At 35.3% G+C, this 20,796-nt stretch overlaps 1 protein-coding gene across 6 annotated transcripts in view; it reads left to right on the forward strand.

Annotated features, from left to right (window-relative positions):
* The window catches only part of SLC41A2 (solute carrier family 41 member 2), a 119,501-nt gene that overhangs the window by 27,939 nt on the left and 70,766 nt on the right, over positions 1 to 20,796 (forward strand). For all 6 annotated transcript variants that reach the window (XM_038550815.1, XM_038550817.1, XM_038550818.1 and 3 more), the window contains one exon: positions 12,227 to 12,334. In XM_038550815.1, the coding sequence (XP_038406743.1) occupies positions 12,227 to 12,334 (108 nt within the window). The remainder of the gene's footprint in view (positions 1 to 12,226; positions 12,335 to 20,796) is intronic.

Genomic DNA, 20,796 nt, shown 5'->3' on the forward strand with positions numbered 1-20,796 from the left:
AAATATAATTGTTTCAGGTTATTACAATAGTATCACGACTGCTAAAATGAGTAAGCTGTTTCTGGTTGACACTTTTTCTTGATAATTATTCTGAAGAAACATTCAATATTTAGCTCTAAAATAACATCTATAAGAATGTTAGCATATAGACTATTAGAATATTTATGTAGCTTATGTATCTTCTTCTCGTAATGTTTACTTATTTCTTGATACTATTTGAGATAACATATGCATTATTGATTTATAATATTAACTTAGTGTTGGGCAACCCAGGTGGCTCAGCGGTTTAGTGCCGCCTCAGTCCAGGGTGTGATCCTGGAGACCTGGGATCGAGTCCCGCATCAGGCTCCCTGCATGGAGCCTGCTTCTCGTTCTGCCTTGTGTCTCTGCCTCTCTCTTTCTCTCTCTGTGTCTCTCATGAATAAATAAATAAAATCTGAAAAAATATATTAACTTAGTGTTAAAAATTATGAAAACATGTTTTGAAAGATTTAATTTGAATATTTTTAAAACTTTTTAATTGTGAAATTTAATATACAGTATAAAAACCAAAAATGTACAGCTCAGTGAATTTTGATGACACAAGCAATCATAGAACTATCATCAAGAAACAGAATCTTAGCAGTATTTCATTATTCTTTTTGTTCTCTTGTGATTGGTTTTATTCCCCATCACCAAAGGTAATCAATAATCTGATTTTATGATTCATACTTCTTTGTCTTTTTAAATGTGTATCATTAAACACCATTGTTTGGTTTTACTTAATTCTTCTAAAACTTTATACAGTAAAGTGTAGAATATATATTCTGTGTTTGGCTTTTTTTTTTGCTCAACATTATGCAAGTTTTATGAAAAGATAGTTCATTTATTTTTATTGCTATATATTAATCCAATTATGAGTATATCACTATATTCTGCTATTGATGGATATTGAGGTCATTGGTGTTTTCAGATTCTGGGTGCACATATGCATTCATTTCTGTTGTATACACATGTAGAAATGGAATTTCTGGGCCTTAGGATATACAGGTATTTAAATTTAGTATATGTGAAATGGTTGTACCAATTTACAGATTAATTAGCTGCGTATGAAAGGTCTCATTGCTCTGTATTCTTATGTATAACAAGTTATTGGCAGTCTTTTTAGAAATTCTGGTATACGTGTAGTGGTTTTAATGGGGCTTTCCCTCATGATTAATAATATTTACTGACCATTTATTTGGACGTTACTGGTAAAGGTTTTTTTGCTCATTTTCTTATTTGATTTTTAGATTTTTTTCTTACTGATTTGTGTTATTTGTGTGTTCTGGACACAAATCCTTTAGTTATATGTATTAAAAATCTCTTTCCCTTCTCTATGGCTTACCTTTTTACTCTCAGTGGTGTACTTTAATGAGCAGAAATTCTTAATTTTGAGATAGTGCCTTTTTTCCTACTTTTCTATGGTTTGTACTTTTTGTTTCCTGCTTAAGAAATCTTTTCATACTCTGTGATAATTAAAATAGTCCCTTAAATTACCTTTTTAAATAAGCTTTGTTGTTTTGACTCTTACATTTAGATCATTCTCTTCCTGGAATAATTTTTTATAGAGTGTGAGGTGTAGGGATTGTTTTGTTTCTTTTCTTTCCACATGGATTTCCAGTTGTGTCTGCTCTATTATATAACCAAAATCTTTGTTATAAATCAAGTACCCATTTGTGTGCAGATGTGTTTCAGGGCTCTCTATTGTACTACTTTGGTGTATTTATGTTGCTTAGCATGAATACCACACCATCTTAATATCTGGTAGAGAATGTTCTCCATGTTCTTCCTCAGAGTGCTTTGGTTATTCTTTTCCCTTTTCACTTTCACATACATTTTAGTATAAAAGCTTGTCAATTTCCACAAAAAAAGTTGTTGAAATTGTGATTCAGATTGCATTGAATCTACAGATAATTAGGAAGAGAACTGACTCTTTATAATTCCGACTCTTCTGATACATGTATATGGAATAGCGTTCTTCATTTATTTAGATCATCTTTAATTTCTCTCTCTAATGTTTAATCGTTTCTGATCGATTAAAAAGATTAATAAAAGATCTGTATCTTTTACATTTTTTGTTAGACTTATTTCTAGTTATTTGATACTTTTTATGCTATTGTAAATGTATAGTTCTTTAAAAAATTTATTTTCTGTTTATGTGTGTATGTGTATTGACCCTGTAGCTAGCAACTTTGCTAGAATCGCTTACTAATATTAATAACATATGTAAATTCTTTTGGAATTATTTTATCAAAACCATATTTTCAGTGAATAATGACAGTATTTATTTCTTTCTAAACTTTATTTATTTATTTATTTATTTATTTATTTGCCATTCTGTACTGACTAGAACTTCCAAAGCACTATAAAATAAAAGTGATGAGAACAGGCTTGTCTTGTTCCAGATCTCAAAGAGAAAGCTTTCAACAGTTTCTCATGAAGTATGGGATTTGCTATTGATTTTTGTAATATTTATCATGTTAGGAACATTTTAAAATTTTAGTTTACTAAGATTTCTGTTAAAAATCACGAATGGATGTTGAATTTCGTCAGATATTTTCTCTATATTGTTAACACTATATGAGTTTTTACCCCAAAGTTGATGCCTTTCTGTAGTTGTGGGAAATATAAATACATGGATTATAACTAAAATGCGTGACTGAACGCTTAAGTACCTTTAGAGGTAAAAAGAGTGCTATAGGAATCTACTGAACTACCAAAAAAACCAGTAAGGATGTGAAATGCTCTTTCATGTTCAAGCATGTTCAAGCTTACCACAAGGAATAAGCTTTTGTTCCAGTCTAAACTACCTTTGTGAGCTCATGCCTTACAACATCACTTTATTCATCCTGGGCCCTAAATTAAAGAACTTCATAAACTAGCATGTGAAGCACAATTATAGTAGCTGGGAGATCAATGTTCAGTAAATATTAACAAGTAGCATTCATTGAACATTCTCTGTTGGTACATTGTGTGAGTTATCTCATCTGATGTTTATGAGAACACTGAGGTAGGCTGTGTTATTTCCATTTTATGTACAAGGCTTAGATAACTAAGTTATTTGCTTAGGTCACACAACTGACGAGTGGCTGACTTACAAGGTGGCTTTTATTTATTTATTTTTAAAGATTTTATTTATTTATTCATGAGAGACACAGAAAGAGAGAGTCAGAGACATAGGCAGAGGGCTTCATGCAGGGAGCCCGATGTGGGACTTGGTCCCGGCTCCAAGGGATCACATTCTGAACCGAAGGCAGATGCTCAACCTCTGAGCTGCCCAGGAGTCCCCCAAGACAACTTTTAACTAGTTACTGTACTCTATCCTCATTTATTGGGGACATATCTTTGGGTCACCTTCTGTGAGTCAGAATTTTCTGTTGTAAGAAATTGAAACCCAATTAACCACTTAATTTAAGCAATAAAAAAAAGAATGTATTGTCTTTTGTAACTGGGAAGAATAGATGTGCAGCCTACCTCAGATATAACTAGATCAAAGACTTAATTTTATGCTTATCTTCTCTCTGTCTCTCATTTCAATTTCCATTTTGTTTGTTGCCCACATTCTCTCATATTGCATATAGACCCTGACAGTTGTGAGGTCCTATCCTTTTAGTTTGTTTTAGAAAGGGAAAAAAATGAGCCATTCTTTCTCTTTGGTTTGGAAAAATCTAAGGAAGAACTCTTTAGTTGGCTTGTCTTTGGTCATGTGCTTACCTCTGGGACAAGTCAATGTGACTAGAGAGATAAAATAAAGATCAGTAATTTCACTAGAAGCACAAAGAGTAGGAATTTAACTGCTTCTCAAGTGAGAGGGAGTGGATATTGTTTCAAGGAAAGTGGAGATGGAAAAGTATGCATAAGAGGCAAGAACATCCTTTAGTGTAGTGACTCCTTACATATAGGACTTGGCCCCTCCATGGTCTTTTTGTTTATCTCAGTCTGTGTTTCTCAAAGTGTGCTCCCTAGACCAGTAGCATCCGCATCATCTGGGAACTTAGATACGCAAATTCTCAGACTCTACCATAGCTGAAACTTAGGGTGAGGTCCAGCAAACTGTGTTTATAAGCATTTCTGGTAATTTTGATGTGGGCTCAAGTTTGAGAACTTTGAATCTAAAGTTATGTAAGTGCCCTTACTACTAGTAAATGGAGTTGGGTTGGGATAGTTAGGCCACATAATCTTTGGTCCCACTTAAATAGGTCTCAGTCCAAAAACTCAGCATAATGCTTTACATAGAACAGACATTCAGTAATTCCTTGTTGAATGAATGAGTGAAATAAACTACTTTGTTATAAAGATTCCTGAATTTTGATAATCAAACAGAGTTTTAAATCCTAAGATTCAGAATTGGAATATCCTAGTCTAAGCTCTTTGTCTTTTCTTCCCTCACTAAAAATAAGGAAATAGTTTTAAATGATTTGCGCAAGAATGTACAGCTTGTAAATGGCAGAGCCCTGTCTTTTGTGTAAATCCTGTTCTCTGTATAACATGCTGTATGCGTATCTTGGATTATCCATAGACTTACTCTGTTATAAGATTCTATAAAATGAGATTACTGTTAGCTACCCAAACATCTAAAAGAAACGTAAGTAAACTGAGCTAATACCTTTGGAATTACTGCTAGTTATTCCTAGGTAAATTTATACTGATCATTAGAATATTATTGAAAGCTGATGTCTGCCAAACCCTGAGATCCTATTATGTTTGATGAAGATAGTATTATTGCAATGCTGAAAATACTCCTTTGAAATATGAGATAGTATAGCTCTCCAGTATTCCTTTATTACTATACTGCTGTGTGTGTTTCAGAACTCATGGGGAATGATGCAATACCTAAGCTGTATTTCTAACCATGGAACTCTGAGTTAGGGCTATTTTCTGATATGGAAGGTAGACTGGTCAGAGAGAAAAGGGAGGCTTTGTTGAAGTTTTGTGGACAAAATGTCAATGTTTTAAAAGTGCAAAGAAAAGGTAAGAGGGCAGTATCAATGTTAGACTAATTTTTGTTATCAGTTTCTCAATTCACAAAGCTAGGAAGGCAACAGCATGTTTGTCTTTACTTATGAAGCATAGCTATCATTTTAGAATTTTACTGAAGATAAAATATCTCTTTTTAACATAGCTGTGATCTCAGGAAGGCACTAGCACTTCCTCTGATGTAAAGGCATTTTGATTTCTGGGAAGCTGTAAAATGTATGTTTACCTATTCTGCCCATTAAGTACAACAACAAAACAAAACCCTGGAAACTTTGTATAAAATAAACATAAGGAGATTCCATGAAAGGTAGAAAGAAGAAAGCCTGTCTAGGCCCTTTTTGCTTCATATATCCCTGATTTGGAGCTAAAGAAGCCAGCAACCTGGGAATGCCAACAGGTGTAAACAAGAAAAGCGTGTTCTCGCTAGCAAAATGATTAGGAAAATGGCAATCTAGCAAGATAGAAACCTTGTAGACAAGAATTGTTCTACTCTAGCCAACCATGACAGAAAAGACTGGCCTCATCCACACACCCAGGGCAGCAAAGGTTCAGTTTGGGTCTTAGACTTCAACCTCAAGAGGCTTTAATGAACATGGATGTACGTGAAGGGCATTATGCTAAGTAAAGTATATCAGATGGAGAAAGACAAATATTGCATATCACTTATATGTGGAATCTTAAAAAAAAAAAGTCAAACTTACAGAAACAGTAAAATGGTACTTGCTGGGGGATGGGGGAAATGGAGAGAGGTTGGTTAAAAGGTACAAACTTTCAGTTATAAGATGAATAAGTTCTGAGGATTTAGTGTATAGCATGGTGACTATAGTTGATAATACTGTACTGTATAGTTGATAATTGCTAAATAAGACAAAAAGTCGTAAGCATTTTAACCAAAGAAAGAGGTAACGTGAGTTGGATGGATGTGTGAATTAACTTGATGGTGGGACTCCTTTCACAATGGTATATGAATATCAAATCATCATGTTATACACTTTACATATACTACGGTTTTTTCAGTTATACCTCAATAAATCTGGGGAGGAAGAGAGGCTATAGTGATGTACTCCAGCACTTCAGCCAGGGTGTTATCAGAGAAGGGCACGTAGGGTGCCAGGACTTTCATTTTGTTGGTTAATAATAAGAGCCCCTGATAGAACTGAAAGGAGAAAGAAAAATCCATAATTAGAGTCTTCAATACTCTTAACAATTGATAGAACAAATAGATAGAAAATCAGCAAGGACATAGAAGGACTCAACAATACCATCAGCCAAACAGAATCTAATTGACATTTATAGAACATTCCCCTCCCCAAAACAGCATCATACACATTCAGTTTACACTGTCATAGATCATATACCAAAGTAGACCATAACCTGGGCCGTAAACCAAACCTCAACAAGCTTAAAATATTGAAGTCATTCAGAGTATGTTTTCTGATTACAATGTAATCAAACTAGAAATCAGTAACAGAAAGAAAACAGGAAAACTTCCAAATACTGGAAACTAAACAGCATACCTTTAGATAATCCATGTTCAAAGGGGAAGCCTCAAAAAAGTCACACAAAACATTGAACTGGATGAAAATGAAAATGTAACCAGAATTTTTGAGTCACGGGTAAAGCAATACAGAGATGGACATTTATAGATGGATATTAGAACAAGGAAGAAAATCTTAATCGAAGCTCTCATCTCAAACTCAGAAAAAGAAGAACAAAATAAACCAAAAGCAAGCAGAAGGATAATAAAGATAAAAGCAAAAATTTCAGTGCAATTGAAAACAGCAGAACGAGAAAAAGCTGATTAAACAAATAATTGGTTCTTTGGAAAGATCATTAAAACCGACAATCTCTAGCAATATTACCAAAAAAAAAAAGAACCCCAAAAAACAAGGAAAAACCAGGATGAAATGGGGAATATCACTAGAGACCCAGAGACATCGAAAGGATAATAAAGGAATACTACAAACAACTCTGCACACGTACATTTTACAACTTACACAAAGTGGACTACTTCCTTGAGAAACAACTACTACAAAGAACACAAATGAAATAAATCATTTGAACAGCTCTATACCTACTAAGGAAATTGAATATGTAATTTTAAAAACTAAAAGCTAAATCTTCAGGCCCAATTAGTTTTGCCTGTAATTTCTATCAAATATTTTAAGCAGAATTAACACATTCTACATAAGCTTATCTGGAAAATTGAAAAGGAGGGAACACTTTTCTTTTTAAGAAGCTAGTTACTACTCAGATACAAAACCAGAAACAATATAATTTTTTAAAGCTACAGATTAATCTCCTCTGTATAGATAAAAGAAAAAATCCTGGACAAAATACTGGCAAGTAGAATTCAGCAATATATAAAATGAATTATACACCATGAACAAGTGAGGGAAGCGAGCTTGGCTCCATATTTGAAAAATAATGTAATTTGCCATATTAACAGGCTAAAGAAGAAAATCACATGATAATATCAACTGATGCAGAAAAAGCATTTGACAAAATTCAACGACTCATTCATGGTAAAAAAAAAAAAAAAAAAAAAAAAAAAACTCTCAGAGGGATCCCTCGGTGGCGCAGTGGTTTAGCGCCTGCCTTTGGCCCAGGGCGCGATCCTGGAGACCCGGGATCGAATCCCACGTCGGGCTCCCGGTGCATGGATCCTGCTTCTCCCTCTGCCTGTGTCTCTGCCTCTCTCTCTCTCTCTCTCTCTCTCTCTCTCTCTCTCTCTGTGACTATCATAAATTAAAACAAAACAAAACTCTCAGATAATTAGAAATAGAGTGGAATTTCCTCAACATTTTACTTATGGAGAAATATGAGTGTCTTTTTCCTAAGACCAGGTACAAGGTAAGGATGTCTGCATTTGTTACCTTTATTGAACATAGTGCAATAAGGCAAGAAAAAAAAGGCCTACAGATTGGAAAGGAAAAACTAAAACTGCTGCTATTTACGGATGATGTGATTACCTACTTTGAAAATCCCAAAAAATCTACAAAGAAAGCTCCTAGAACTGACACATGAATTCAGCAAGGTCCCAGAATACACAGTACATCAAAAAAATACATTCTATTTCTATGTGCTGCAATGATTAAGTGAACATTGAAATTAAAGATACAATAACATTTCTCAGAAAATAAGTACATCTGTAAATCTAACAGAATATATACAGGACCTACATGCTGAAAGCTGCAAAACCCAGGTGAAAGTAACCAAAGATGATCTAAATAAAGAGTCATGCCATATTCATTTGGAAGATTCAACTTAATGAAAATGTCAACTTTCCCCAAATTGATATATGGGTTTAACAGAATTTTTAAACTCCAGATTTTTTGTAGATAGTATTCTAAAATTTATATGCAAAGGAAAAGAAAGAATAGCTTTAACAGATTTGAAAAATAAAAATAAAGGGGGAAGGATCAATCTACCTGATGTCAAGCTGATTCATATGGCTACAGTGATCAAGACTCTGTGGTATTGGTGGAGGGATAGATATGTAGATCAGTACAGCTGAATAGACAGGCCAGAGGTGGACCCACACAAATATGTTCAGCTCATTTTTGAGACAGGTGCATTGGAGAAAGAATTAGCCCTTTCAGCAAATGGTGCTGAAACAATTAGACATCCATAGACAAAGAAATAAACCTCAACCTAAGTCTTTATGGAAAAATAAACTCAACGTTGATCACACTTTTATATATGAAATGTAAAACTATAAAACTTTTAGAAAAATAGAGAAAATTCTCAGGATTTAAGGCTAGGCAAAGATTTCTCAGACTTGACAACAAAAGCAGGATCCATAAAAGGAAAAATGGATAAATTGGACTTCATCAAATAAAATTTTTGTTCTGTGAATGACCTTATTAAAAGGATAATAAGCCAAGCTGCAGAGTGGGAGAAAATATTTGCAGACCATATATCTGGGGCAGCCCAGGTGGCTCAGTGGTTTAGCGCCGCCTTCAGCCCAGGGCCTGATTCTGGAGACCCAGGATCAAGTCCCGCATCAGGCTCCCTGTGTGGAGCCTGCTTCTCCCTCTGCCTGTGTCTCTGCCTCTCTCTGTGTGTCTCTCATGAATAAATAAGTAAAATCTTAAAAAAAAAAAAACCCATATATCTGATAAAAGACTAGGATATATAAAGGACTCTCAAAACTCAACAGTTAAGAAAAATTAGAAAATTGGCAAAAGACATAGAGACATTTCACCAAAGAGTGTGTACAGATGGCAAATAAACATGAGATATTCAATATCTTTAGCCATTAGAGAAATGCAGATGAAAATCACTATGAGATATCACTGCATACCTATCAGAATGGCTATATTAAAAATAGTAAAAAAATATGAAATGCTGTTGAGATGTAGAGAAATGGTATTACTCATATATTGCTGATAGGAATTTAAAACTGAATAGCTATTCCTGGAAACACCTTGACAGGTTTTTTTTTTTTTTTTTAAGATCTTTATTATTTTAGAGAGAGAGCACATATAGGAGGAGGAACAGAGGGAAAGGGACAGGCACATTCCATGTTGAGCACGAAGCTTGAGGGGATGAGAAAGGGGAAGGGTGGGGGGCATCTCATGACCTTGGAATCATGACCTAAGCTGAAACCAAGAGTCTGACACTTAACCAACTGAGTCACCCAGGCACCCCTTGACAGTTTCTTAAAAACAAACACACAAACAAAAACTAAAATTAATGTTAACTATCATATAACCTAGCTAAGTACATTACTGAGCATTTATGCCAAAGAATAAATGTTCACACAAATCCTGTACATAAATGTTTATAGCTGCTTTATTTACAATAGCTAAGAACTGGATATAACCCAGCTAACTTTCAACAGTTGAATAGTTAAATAAACTTTGGTAAATCACAGAAGTCACAGAGTAAGAGTAGTAGTCAGAATTCCATCCTACTTAATCTGACCCTGAAGCCCTTCTCTTTGACTAAAATACAGTACAGCTTCTCACTACTCTCAAATAACCCAAATGCTGTCTCTGGACACTCCAGGGTTGCTGTGGGATTTTTAAAAAACTTTGAAGGAAGCACAATGACATTTCCTGGACACTCTACAGACTCAATGTGGTTCAGCACTTCAACATTGCATCATACAACATTTCTCTTGACTAGATTTTCAATGGTGCTGCGAAAAAAACAAGTGTCATACAAAAATCAATATAGAACAAGAAATGAAGGTGGCAGTTTCCAGTTCCAAGGTTTGAGAAGTTTTGCAGTGACCAACAGGTACACACACCCCATTAATAAGTAGTTATGGTGATATAATATAAAATGTTTTTTCAATGTATTTGTTTTATTTCTACAAATGGTTACTAAATTGTTAGGAAATAAATACCCATTAAGTTGTTTGGACCAATTACATAATAAATAGGACTATTAGATGTTTCTTTTGGCCTAAGGATATAATAAAAACTGAGAAAGTTTGGGAACTTCTAGAAGCACACCTCTGCACGTGTAGGGAAAAGAATACAGAATTTGTTTGGCATAAAAAATCAATAATGGAGAGTTCTTACTGTTACAGCAATGCTAATGTGTTAGTGACTTCGCAGTAATTCTCATGGGAGTATTTGATTTGAATTGAACTTGGAAAGGGTGGAAGTAACCAAAAGGAGCTCATTCCGACAGATCCAAAGTGTGATGACCTATAGGAGCTAGACAGAGATATTGGATGTTATTCTGATGTTTCTAATATTAAGCCATATAGGCAGGTGTCTTAAAATGATGACCCAGGTAAAATGTATTCCTGAATTCCTGAATTATGTCTGATTTGTTAAAAATGATCCCTATCTCCTAGGTTTCTTGTGAAGCTTAAATGAATAAACCTAAAGAAAACCGTGCCTGGCACATACCAGGCAATAAGTGGAGGTTGAATGTTGTTTGTTAGTATTATTATCCTGTTCATCATCATCATCTTTATCACCACTACCACTCTTATCTCTGAAGGAGGCATATCCCACTAGCACAGCAGAATTCTTAACCCATCATAAAACATGGACAAGATTATTTGTTAGTTTTTTTTGCAGATTAAGAAATCTGGGACCAACCGGGACCCCAGTGCTTTTTTTAGGCTCATTCTTACTTGACTTGAACCCTGGAGGGATTCCCTTGCATATCCTATGAACCAGGATTGACCAAAGATCTGATAAACATTTCCTAACCTCTTTAGGTTCTAGTTCTATATTTATTTGGAACAACCACTAAGGCAACTGTGGGGACAAATTGGATTTTTCTTTCATTTATCTGATGAATTTAAGTTTTATTTTTCTCACTTGTCTTGGTATTAATGACGAGGCTGCATTCTTGATATTTTTGGGCATAAATCAACATGCGAATCCATAAAGTCTCTTCCTGGGACAATCACCTCTTAATAGCATTAGTAAATGGCAGGTTAGTAAGTGAATTGTGTGGGTTTTTTCACTTTATAAAGTATTTTAATATGTTATTTTCATTATCATGGTATTTTCCCAAGGTCTAGAGCAGACAGGGATCTTCATTTCATAGATGAAGCAATGGAGATCCAAAAGACATATGACTCATCCAGGATTTATGCAGCTAGGTTATGACAGATCCATGACTAGAATCACAGATTTTCTAATTTCCAATTTAGGGCTTTTTTTAATGATCCTGTGCACTGTAGCCTGTTGCCTCTGGTCCCTAAAATGGGGACCAGAACATGGAATGACTCAGAACTTCTGAGTTCTGTTCTAGGTCCCATTTTCTGGCCTTGGGAAAATCATTTAATTTCTTTAAATCTTTATATCTCCATTTGCTAAATTAAATAATACTGTAATTTTCCTGTGAGATTGTTGTCATTAGTGTTGGAACCAAGATTCAAGTCCAGTTAGATGGTCTGGTTCTTGAGTGTGTACTCTTAACTACTAGTTATACTGACTCCTGTCCTCATTAACGGATAAAATAAAATTCAAGGGTATCAGAACTGTGTAGCAAGCTAGAGGTATTTGGGGATATAGTGACTGTATCAGCTATCACTCCCAATTTAACTCAGTCTTCTAAAGCGACTCAAGCAAGGCTTCAGAGCTCTGCAGAATGGGGTTAAGCTAAATGTTCACTGATTAAATGACCTGTGTTATTCAAAATGTTGATGCAACATTGGAAAAAAGAAAGGCTGAGATTTTTAGAAATGTCTTTTTTTTCTAAAGTGTTTTTTAAAGTGTGTCAGAAAATTCTGTTTGTTTTTCCTTTATAGCACTGGGAGGTGTTCAAAAAAGTAACAGAAGTTTTCATTTTAGTTCCTGCACTCCTTGGTCTCAAAGGGAACTTGGAAATGACATTGGCATCCAGATTATCCACTGCAGTAAGTTTTTTCCTACCTCTAAGTATGTATATTACCTATACTGTTTCTCTCTGTTAAGGAGAACTTGTAGCAGGAAAATTTTTTTCCTTTATCTGACAAATTTCTGGACCTCAGGGATATGCTAAGTAGTAATGCCTGGTAACATACCCCAAAAGTTCTCTAGGTTGGCTAATTTGTGAATTATAGGCCCTCCTTTATCCTAAGAAGTAGTATACTTGCTTCATTTTACTCCAGGACATTTTGGCAGTTATCAGTGCTTGAGACATGGGACAAGTTAGATAATGAGATTTTTTTTAATGGTTCAGTGGTCGGTTGATTGGTATTTAAACCTTTTGTGATGATAAAAGTAATACATACTTATTTCAAAAACTGAAGAAAAGGGAAAAAAGTATAAAGAAAATTTAAAGCCACTCCAAGTTCTTCACCTATACATATATTGATCGTGTTGGTATTTTGGTATAGATCCTTCTATACTTGGATATTTATCTGTACTTGGGTATCTATACTTATACATAGTTAGGCATAGCATAGAGTAGATACATACAGTGTATTTTTTTAAAAAAAGAACAGGAATCATGTATATTCTCTCAAAATCTGTGATATCCATTTGAAGATATACCATGATCATCTTTCCATATCAATAAATATAGACATGTCATTATTTTTATTGGCTATGTACCTTTCCATTACATAGGTCTCCTACAATTTAGTCCATCATCTGTTATTGAGTATATAGGCTCTTTCTAATGTTTTGCAATTATAAACAATGTTAAATGTTATAATGAATACTTTTATATGTACAGTTTTGCATTCTTTTATTTCTTTTGTTTTTTCTTGTTTGCTTAAAGATGCTACAGCAAACCAACTTCATATACTAAAGACACTGCAATTAGAAATACCTTCTGATGGCTTAATTTTTGACTAACGTTAAATGGGTAGATGGTTCATTAAAGTGAACTTCAATAGCAATGTGACTTTAACCAACATAATTTGGTTGCACAATGGTGAACCCCAACAAATGTTACAATGAGAAAATAATGTCCTTCGGGCTTCTAAAAATAACTCAGAACCCCGTTACTGGCAATGTTTTTAAAAAATGTTTAACCTTTCTGGATAACAATTTAGCATATGTAGCTAAGCTGTGAAAGAATGCATTTTTTTTTCCTGAACAGTTTAATTACAATCCTAGAATTTACCCAAAAGAAATAAAAGAATGCAAAACTGTAAGTTCCCTAAGGTTTCTTGAGTAAAGCAGATGCTCGGAAAGAAAATAAATGCACGACATTAAATAATGCTTTATTAACATTGTTGGCTTGCTTGGTTAAGAGAAAATACTGCATGTGCCCTGTGGAAACTTCTAAGCTCCTTCTTTATATATGAAAGGTCATGTAACTAAACTCCGTCCAGCACCATAATGATATTGGGCATCAGTGAGCCCTCATAACATGCTAGGACTGTGCCTCCTGCCTTATAGCAACCCTATAGGATAAGCACTGTCATTCCTGTCTTTATAAAGGAGAAACTGAGGCTTAGAACAATGGAGTAACTTCACTGAAGACAGAGCTAGTATGTAATGGAATAACTCACATTCCAGAACATTCCCATTTACTTGCACAGGATAACTGTGTTAAGAGTTTATAAAACCAATAAATAACCTCACTAACAAAAACCTAATAGCCTCCTCTGCGTTGTAGGAATGCTTTCCTGAAGTGTTGGTCTTAGCACCAATGTACAATATTTTTTGTTACTTAATATTTTGAAAATTTGATATTATTTCTTTTAAATACCATTTGAAGATAGAGTCCTAATTACTTATTTCTGTAATTATTTGGTGAGCTAGAAATGTCTAGGGATATCAGCTAATTACTAAGGTGGAGCCAGACCTCATAGAGTAGAATTATTTGGTTAAATTCACTTTAGTCTCTAATTTTGCGTGTCATCATTGTAATTATTGAATACAAAATGGAACTGGGAATCATAGAAAATGAGGACTCCTCATTTCTTGGACAGTAACATTTAAAAGTATAAGATGACCCTGGCACATCTTGCTGTGTCAGAAAGTAAGAAAATGCCAAAAATATATATACATCTATGTTTTAAGTAAATATATATAATAAAAATATAATTAAAAATATATATGAACATGTCAGAAGGATACAGGATAACATTCTAGGCAGATCTGGGGCAATTTGACCCACAAAATAAATGATAGCTAAGATTATAACCCATGGCATTAAATAAGAATACAGTTTTCTATAGATGAATAACAAGGCAGGCAAGGTTCCTGCTGTAGTGGAATTTTTGTTAACATTTTCAGATATTGATATGGGCAGTGAGGAAAATAAAGGAAACATGATGAAGGATGATTCATGAGGGATATTTGATATTAACTAGTAAGAGAAGACTTCTCTGAGAGATGATGTATAAGCTGGCACCTGAATAATAAAAGAGAATCAGTCATATATCAAAATCTGGGAAAAGACCATTCCAGGTTATTGTTATATTTAGTCAGTGCAGTGATATCAGTACAATAATGTAAAATATTTTTTAAAGATTTTATTTATTCATGAGAGACACAGAGAGGGAGGCAGAGACACACGCAGAGGGAGAAGCAGGCTTCACATAGGAAGCCCGGTGCGAAACTCGATCCCAGGACTCCAGGATCATGCCCTGAGTCAAAGGCAGATGCTCAACCGCTGAGCCACCCAGGCATCCCAAAATATAAGCATTCTAGACAAGTTCACTTTAACAGTTGGGCCTGAGACAGGAATACAAACAGGCCCGTGGAACATATGCTATGTAGTTTAAGATTATACAACAATCTACAAACTTAAAAAAATTTCTATCTTTCTTCCTTGGCAGATATATCCTTATGTAGATCTGGAAGTGTGAGATCAAATGAGGAACTCTTAGCTTCTAGGGTTCTGTTTTGGAACATGGTGTTATGGAGAGAGTCAGCCCCTGGCCTGCCCCCTACCTCCCCTACACTTGGCTCTGTGTCTTGCATTTTGAAAGACCTCACACATACCTCAGGTCCTTTGTCCAAACTCCATCTGTACCCTCTGCAAACAGCCACCCTTTAACATTCCTCCAGTTGGGCATGTACCCAGTGGTGGCATGATCTGCCTTCAGAAGGATGACTCAGGGGGATCCCTGGGTGGCGCAGCGGTTTGGCGCCTGCCTGTGGGCCAGGGCACGATCCTGGAGACCCGGGATCGAATCCCATGTTGGGCTCCCGGTGCATGGAGCCTGCTTCTCCCTCTGCCTGTGTCTCTGCCTCTCTCTCTCTCTCTCTCTCTCTCTCTGTGTGTGTGAGTGTGACTATCACAAATAAATAAAAAATTAAAAAAAAAAAAGAAGGTTGACTCAGGAGGAGGTCTTGGCATTGGGATATAGGCCATTTGGTCAGGGAACTTATGGTTCTGGGTATCTGGAGTATGGCCTTGAAGGGGATAAGGCACAGGTGCTGAGTGGGAACTTTACTTGAGCCCTATGCACTCCTCCGCCTGTGTTGTGTGGGCATAGTTAAAGAGAGTCTCAGAGCTAGGGCCCCTTTTACCTGATTTAGAGTACTATTGATTTTAGATTCTAGGAGTAAAAAACTTCTTTTGGCCTAAGGAAAATTTCATGACTTAGTAAAGATTTTCAAATCTCTTGTGATGTAATTTGTAAGATACTAAAATAAAATGGAAGAGAATTTATATATTAAAGAGGGCTACTTGAACAAAATAGCCTTAATTTTGTACCCTAAAGGAAACAATAACATGACTTAATAATAAACAATGGTTGTTTATAAAGAAAGCACTTCTTTTACTTGTACCTTCTTAAATAACCAAACAGGTATACCTTGACGTGTTTAAGTATTTCTTATATAATCTTTGCTATAAAAGTCCTGCCATTCTTCTCTTCTCTTCATTGGCATGGATGAAATAAAAACCGAGATACAGATGGAAATTCATTACTTTTTGGCATCATGGAAGCCAATTACATTGCTCCATTGTTAAACTTTTAGGTCCTAGGTTTAAAGACAAAGCTTTCTCAAGTGATCATGTGAAGCAATAAGTACACGTAAAAATATTTTTTAAAAATATAAGGACAGCAATCTTAGACTTATCTGAAAACATTTAGAAGGCATCATCAAGCAATGTACAAAATTTCAGCTTATGGAATTATTTTAATGAAATTGCATCATCACCATCAATTGAATCTCCAAACCTAGGAATGAAAGAGGAAATACTCATCAATTATTATATGAGAGGCAAGAAATCCCAGTAATTGCTGCTTTATTATCATCAGTAATACTCATCAATTATTATATGAGAGGCAAGAAAGCCCAGTAATTGAGTAATACCATCATTCTTACAAGTATCTAAATTGGCAAAACTAGCCCAAATTTATCTTGATTCTCTAATGACTTAGTTTTAAAGTGGGCATCTGTGTAGTATTACATAGAGGCAGTATAGTGACCAAAGGATAGAACTAGTAGCTCTTGGTGCTGAGAAATGATTTCTAAAAAATTTAGTACTGAGAGGTAATATAAGTTTTAGAATTTGATTTATTTTCACCTTCTAGTATCTCCTATAATGGTGACATTTGGTGTCAGCTGAATGTTGATTTTCACACTTGGTGTTCTGCTGGAATGTGTGTCCATTATATTGCTAGCTTTTGTCTTAAACAAAACAAAAACTTTTATGTAGCTTTACCAATGTCTTCAGTGTTAGTGAAATTATATACATGTGTTCCATGTGCTATCTTTTCCCAGTGATCTGCATTTGCATTATGCTTTAAGAACTGTTGGGTTAGGGCAGCCTGGGTAGCTCAGTGGTTTAGCGCCACCTTCAGCCCAGGGCGTGATCCAGAAGACCCGGATCGAGTCCCACGTCGGGTTCTGTGCATGGAGCCTGCTTCTACCTCTCCCTGTGTCTCTGTCTCTCTCTGTCTCTCTCTCTCTCATGAATAAATAAAATCTTAAAAAAAAAAAAAAAAAAGAACTGTTGGGTTAGCAAGGTGGAACTCAATCCAAGAGAGGCTTATGACCAAAGAAGGGAATAAAGAAGAGGTCTTGAAAAAAAAAAAAAAAAAACTGGTAATATTTAAAGAAAAAGGAAGTTATTGGAATGAGAGTTTAAAGATAGCTTTAGTTTCATTTTGTTGGAAAATGAACTTTGTTCTGATAAATATTCTTAAGCATACAAGCTTTTAAGCAACTTGATAACTTTGCCCGGAAAACTGAAATTTTGGCTAGCTTATCTCAAAGAAAATATTTCTAAAAGCAACATTCTTGAGCATTCTCCAATATTTGTTTAGATTCAAATAACAGATTAAACATGCCACGCCATTTTGAAATAAGCTGAGCTGTAGGGAATCTGGCGGAAAAGAAGAATGCTGCAAATTACTTTGTTTAATTTGATTACATATTACCATTAACACTGAATAAAGATGAATTGAATCTTAATCTTTTAATTTTTGCTTTAATTTGTTGTGGCATTTATATTTTATGTTAGATATTTCCATCAAATGTCTGGTTACATTTATTTGTTCATATTTAAAAGAGGGTAACTCCAAATCTGATTAGAAGCAAAGCCCATGGGAGGGGTCGGTCAACCAACTGCCTTTTTTTTTTTAATAAATTTATTTTTTATTGGTGTTCAATTTGCCAACATATAGAATAACACCCAGTGCTCATCCCATCAAGTGCCCCCCTCAGTGCCCATCACCCAGTCACCCGCACCCCCCACCCACCTCCCTTTCTACCACCCCTAGTTCGTTTCCTAGAGTTAAGAGTCATGTTCTGTCTCCCTTTCTGAAATTTCCTACTCATTTTTTCTCCTTTTCCCCTTTATTCCCTTTCACTATTTTTTATATTCCCCAAATGAATGAGACCATATAATGTTTGTCCTTCTCCAATTGACTTACTTTCACTCAGCATAATACCCTCCAGTTCCACCAAGTGCCTTTACTACAGAGTGAGCTAGCTGGGCCTTTCTTTGGGGAAGGAGAAACGGAGTTGACATTTTCCATAGATCAAGAATTTTGTCACTGATTATATTTGAATCATAAGCTAAAGAAATTACTTAGTTCTCTAATGAAGACACCATAAACTAGATAAATGTACTATGTTATGGCTTGATGCCATGAGTTACTACTTTTCCATCTACTAATCTGTTTGCCTTTATTTTTTGAAGCTATTTGAGATAGACATGGCCCAGTCAATGTCAAAGGCCAGAGACAGGACTGTTGTTGATATGTTAGATCAATGATTCTCAAAGTGTGGTCTTTTGATAAGTGTGGTTAGCAACTTGTTAGAGATGAAAATTCTTGTTACTACCCCGAAGCAACTGAATCTGAAACTCTGGGAGTTTGTCTCAGCAATCTTTATTTTAACCAGTGATTCTGATATACATCAAAGTTTGAGAACCACTGTGTTCAATGAACAACGTAGAGGCCTATGGGGCTGTGACCAGATGGGAAAAGGGAAAATAACAAAGCATGAGATGAGTTTGTGGGCCATTGTAAGGACTTTGCCTATTGTGGGGAAATGGGAAGCCATTCGAAGGTTTTGAACAGAAGAGTGCTGTGACCTGATATTTTTAACAGATTATTTTGACTGTTGTGTTGAGACAGAGCTACAGCAGGCCAAGGACTAAAGCAAACAGACAAGTTAAAAGTCTGTTGCAGTAATACAGGCTAGAGGTGATGCTGGCTTGGATCAGGGTGGTAGCAGTGGCTATAATGAGACATAGTTGGAGTCCAGAACTAATTTTCAGAGACAGAAGATGGGATTGACTGATGGATTAGTGGGAGTAGCCACTTGAAAATTTCTCAGGATTTGAGAGGGGTAAAAGTAAACAAATTAGTATATGGAAAAGTAGTTAACTCATGGCATCAAACTATGATAACATGGTATATTCATCTAGTTAATAATGTTTTCATTGCTTAGAGAATTTGATCTCAAGTTTGCTAGGTAGAGTACTCTTACAGAATGCTAGAGAATCATGGCCAGCTATATTCCAATTTTGATACTCTATCAACTACTAAAGCAATTCTAGGTTAAAGATTTCCCTCTCCTCCCTCTCACCCTCCCCCCTTTCCTCCTTCCTCTTCCCCTCTTCCTTCTCCTTCTCTTCCTCCTCATCCTTCTCTTCCTCCTCCGCTGCTGCCGCCACCTCTTCTTCCTCCTCCTCTTCTTCTTTAGAGGAGGAACAGAGAGGAAGAGAGGGGGGACTAGGAGAGGGAGAGAGAGAATCTTAAGCAAGACTTCCTGCTGAGTGCAGAGCCCTTCTTGGGGCTTGATCCCACAACCCTGAGATTATGATCTGAGCTGAAATCAAAAGTCAGATGCTTAACCAACTGAGCCACCCAAGCATCCCCTAGATAAAGACTTCTTAATAGTAAAGTCCCCGAAGTCTCACCTTTGATAAACTTCACTGACTATTTTCTACTTGAAATTTTTTTATTACTCTTGACTTTGAGAACCCACACTGACTTCCTTCTACCCTTTCATGATTTCCTCTTAGTCTGCTTTTTGGTTTCTTTTTCTTTGCTCATCTTCTTGATTTGAATACTAAAGCAAGGTACTAATACTAAAGTTTTACTTTAGTATTACTACTAATATTAATATTTTAGTATTGATACTAATAAGTATTACTGTGTTACTTAATATTAGTACCTTGTTTTAATGATCTGTCAATAATTTCACATAGTCCACCACTGCCTGCACGTCACTGACTCTCAGATCTATATCTCCAGTCTCCTTCCTGACCTCCAGAGCTGAATTTTCAATTGTCTGCACCACTCACTACATTCAAAACTAAATTCATTACTTGCTTTTACTCTACTCATATTTTCTGTATTTCTTGTCGGTTTATTAACATTACCAATCACCCCCAACTTCTACCCAGTTAATGTCCAGTCTGTCAGTTCAACCTATGGAATCTCTCCCCTTCCTTATATGTCCCACCTGCCACTACCGTAATTTAGTTTTCTTTTATCTTTAATTGGGACTGGTGTGGCAGATTCCTACCTGTACTCCCTGGTTCCAGGGAAAAAGGTCAGTGAGAATAATTTTTTTTTTAAAACTTAAAACAAGTAGTATTTGAAAGCGCCTTTTCATCTATGATCAAAAAATAATTTTAAAAATTTTTACAATTTTCTTATGTAATATTTATTTTCACTTGTAAAAGTAGGAGTAAGGATTATAGCTATAGAAAGCTATATGAGGGGATCCCTGGGTGGCTTTTTTTTTTTTTTAAAAAAAAGAAGGCTATATGATTATTTTAATCTTTTTATTCCATTGAAGAGTCTTTTATCATTTTTATGATTGTCTGCAGGACAATCAGGGTAAATGAAATTATAGGATTATAAAGAAGGTTTTCAGTAAGTATAAAGATGGAGAACTTAAAACATAAGATATCACTCAATCATTGAAGGACAGTTATCTTTAAAACTTGTTATTCTGGGGA

The sequence above is a fragment of the Canis lupus genome, chromosome 10 (genome assembly GCF_011100685.1).
Source record: "Canis lupus familiaris isolate Mischka breed German Shepherd chromosome 10, alternate assembly UU_Cfam_GSD_1.0, whole genome shotgun sequence".
NCBI classification, from domain to species: domain Eukaryota; kingdom Metazoa; phylum Chordata; class Mammalia; order Carnivora; family Canidae; genus Canis; species Canis lupus.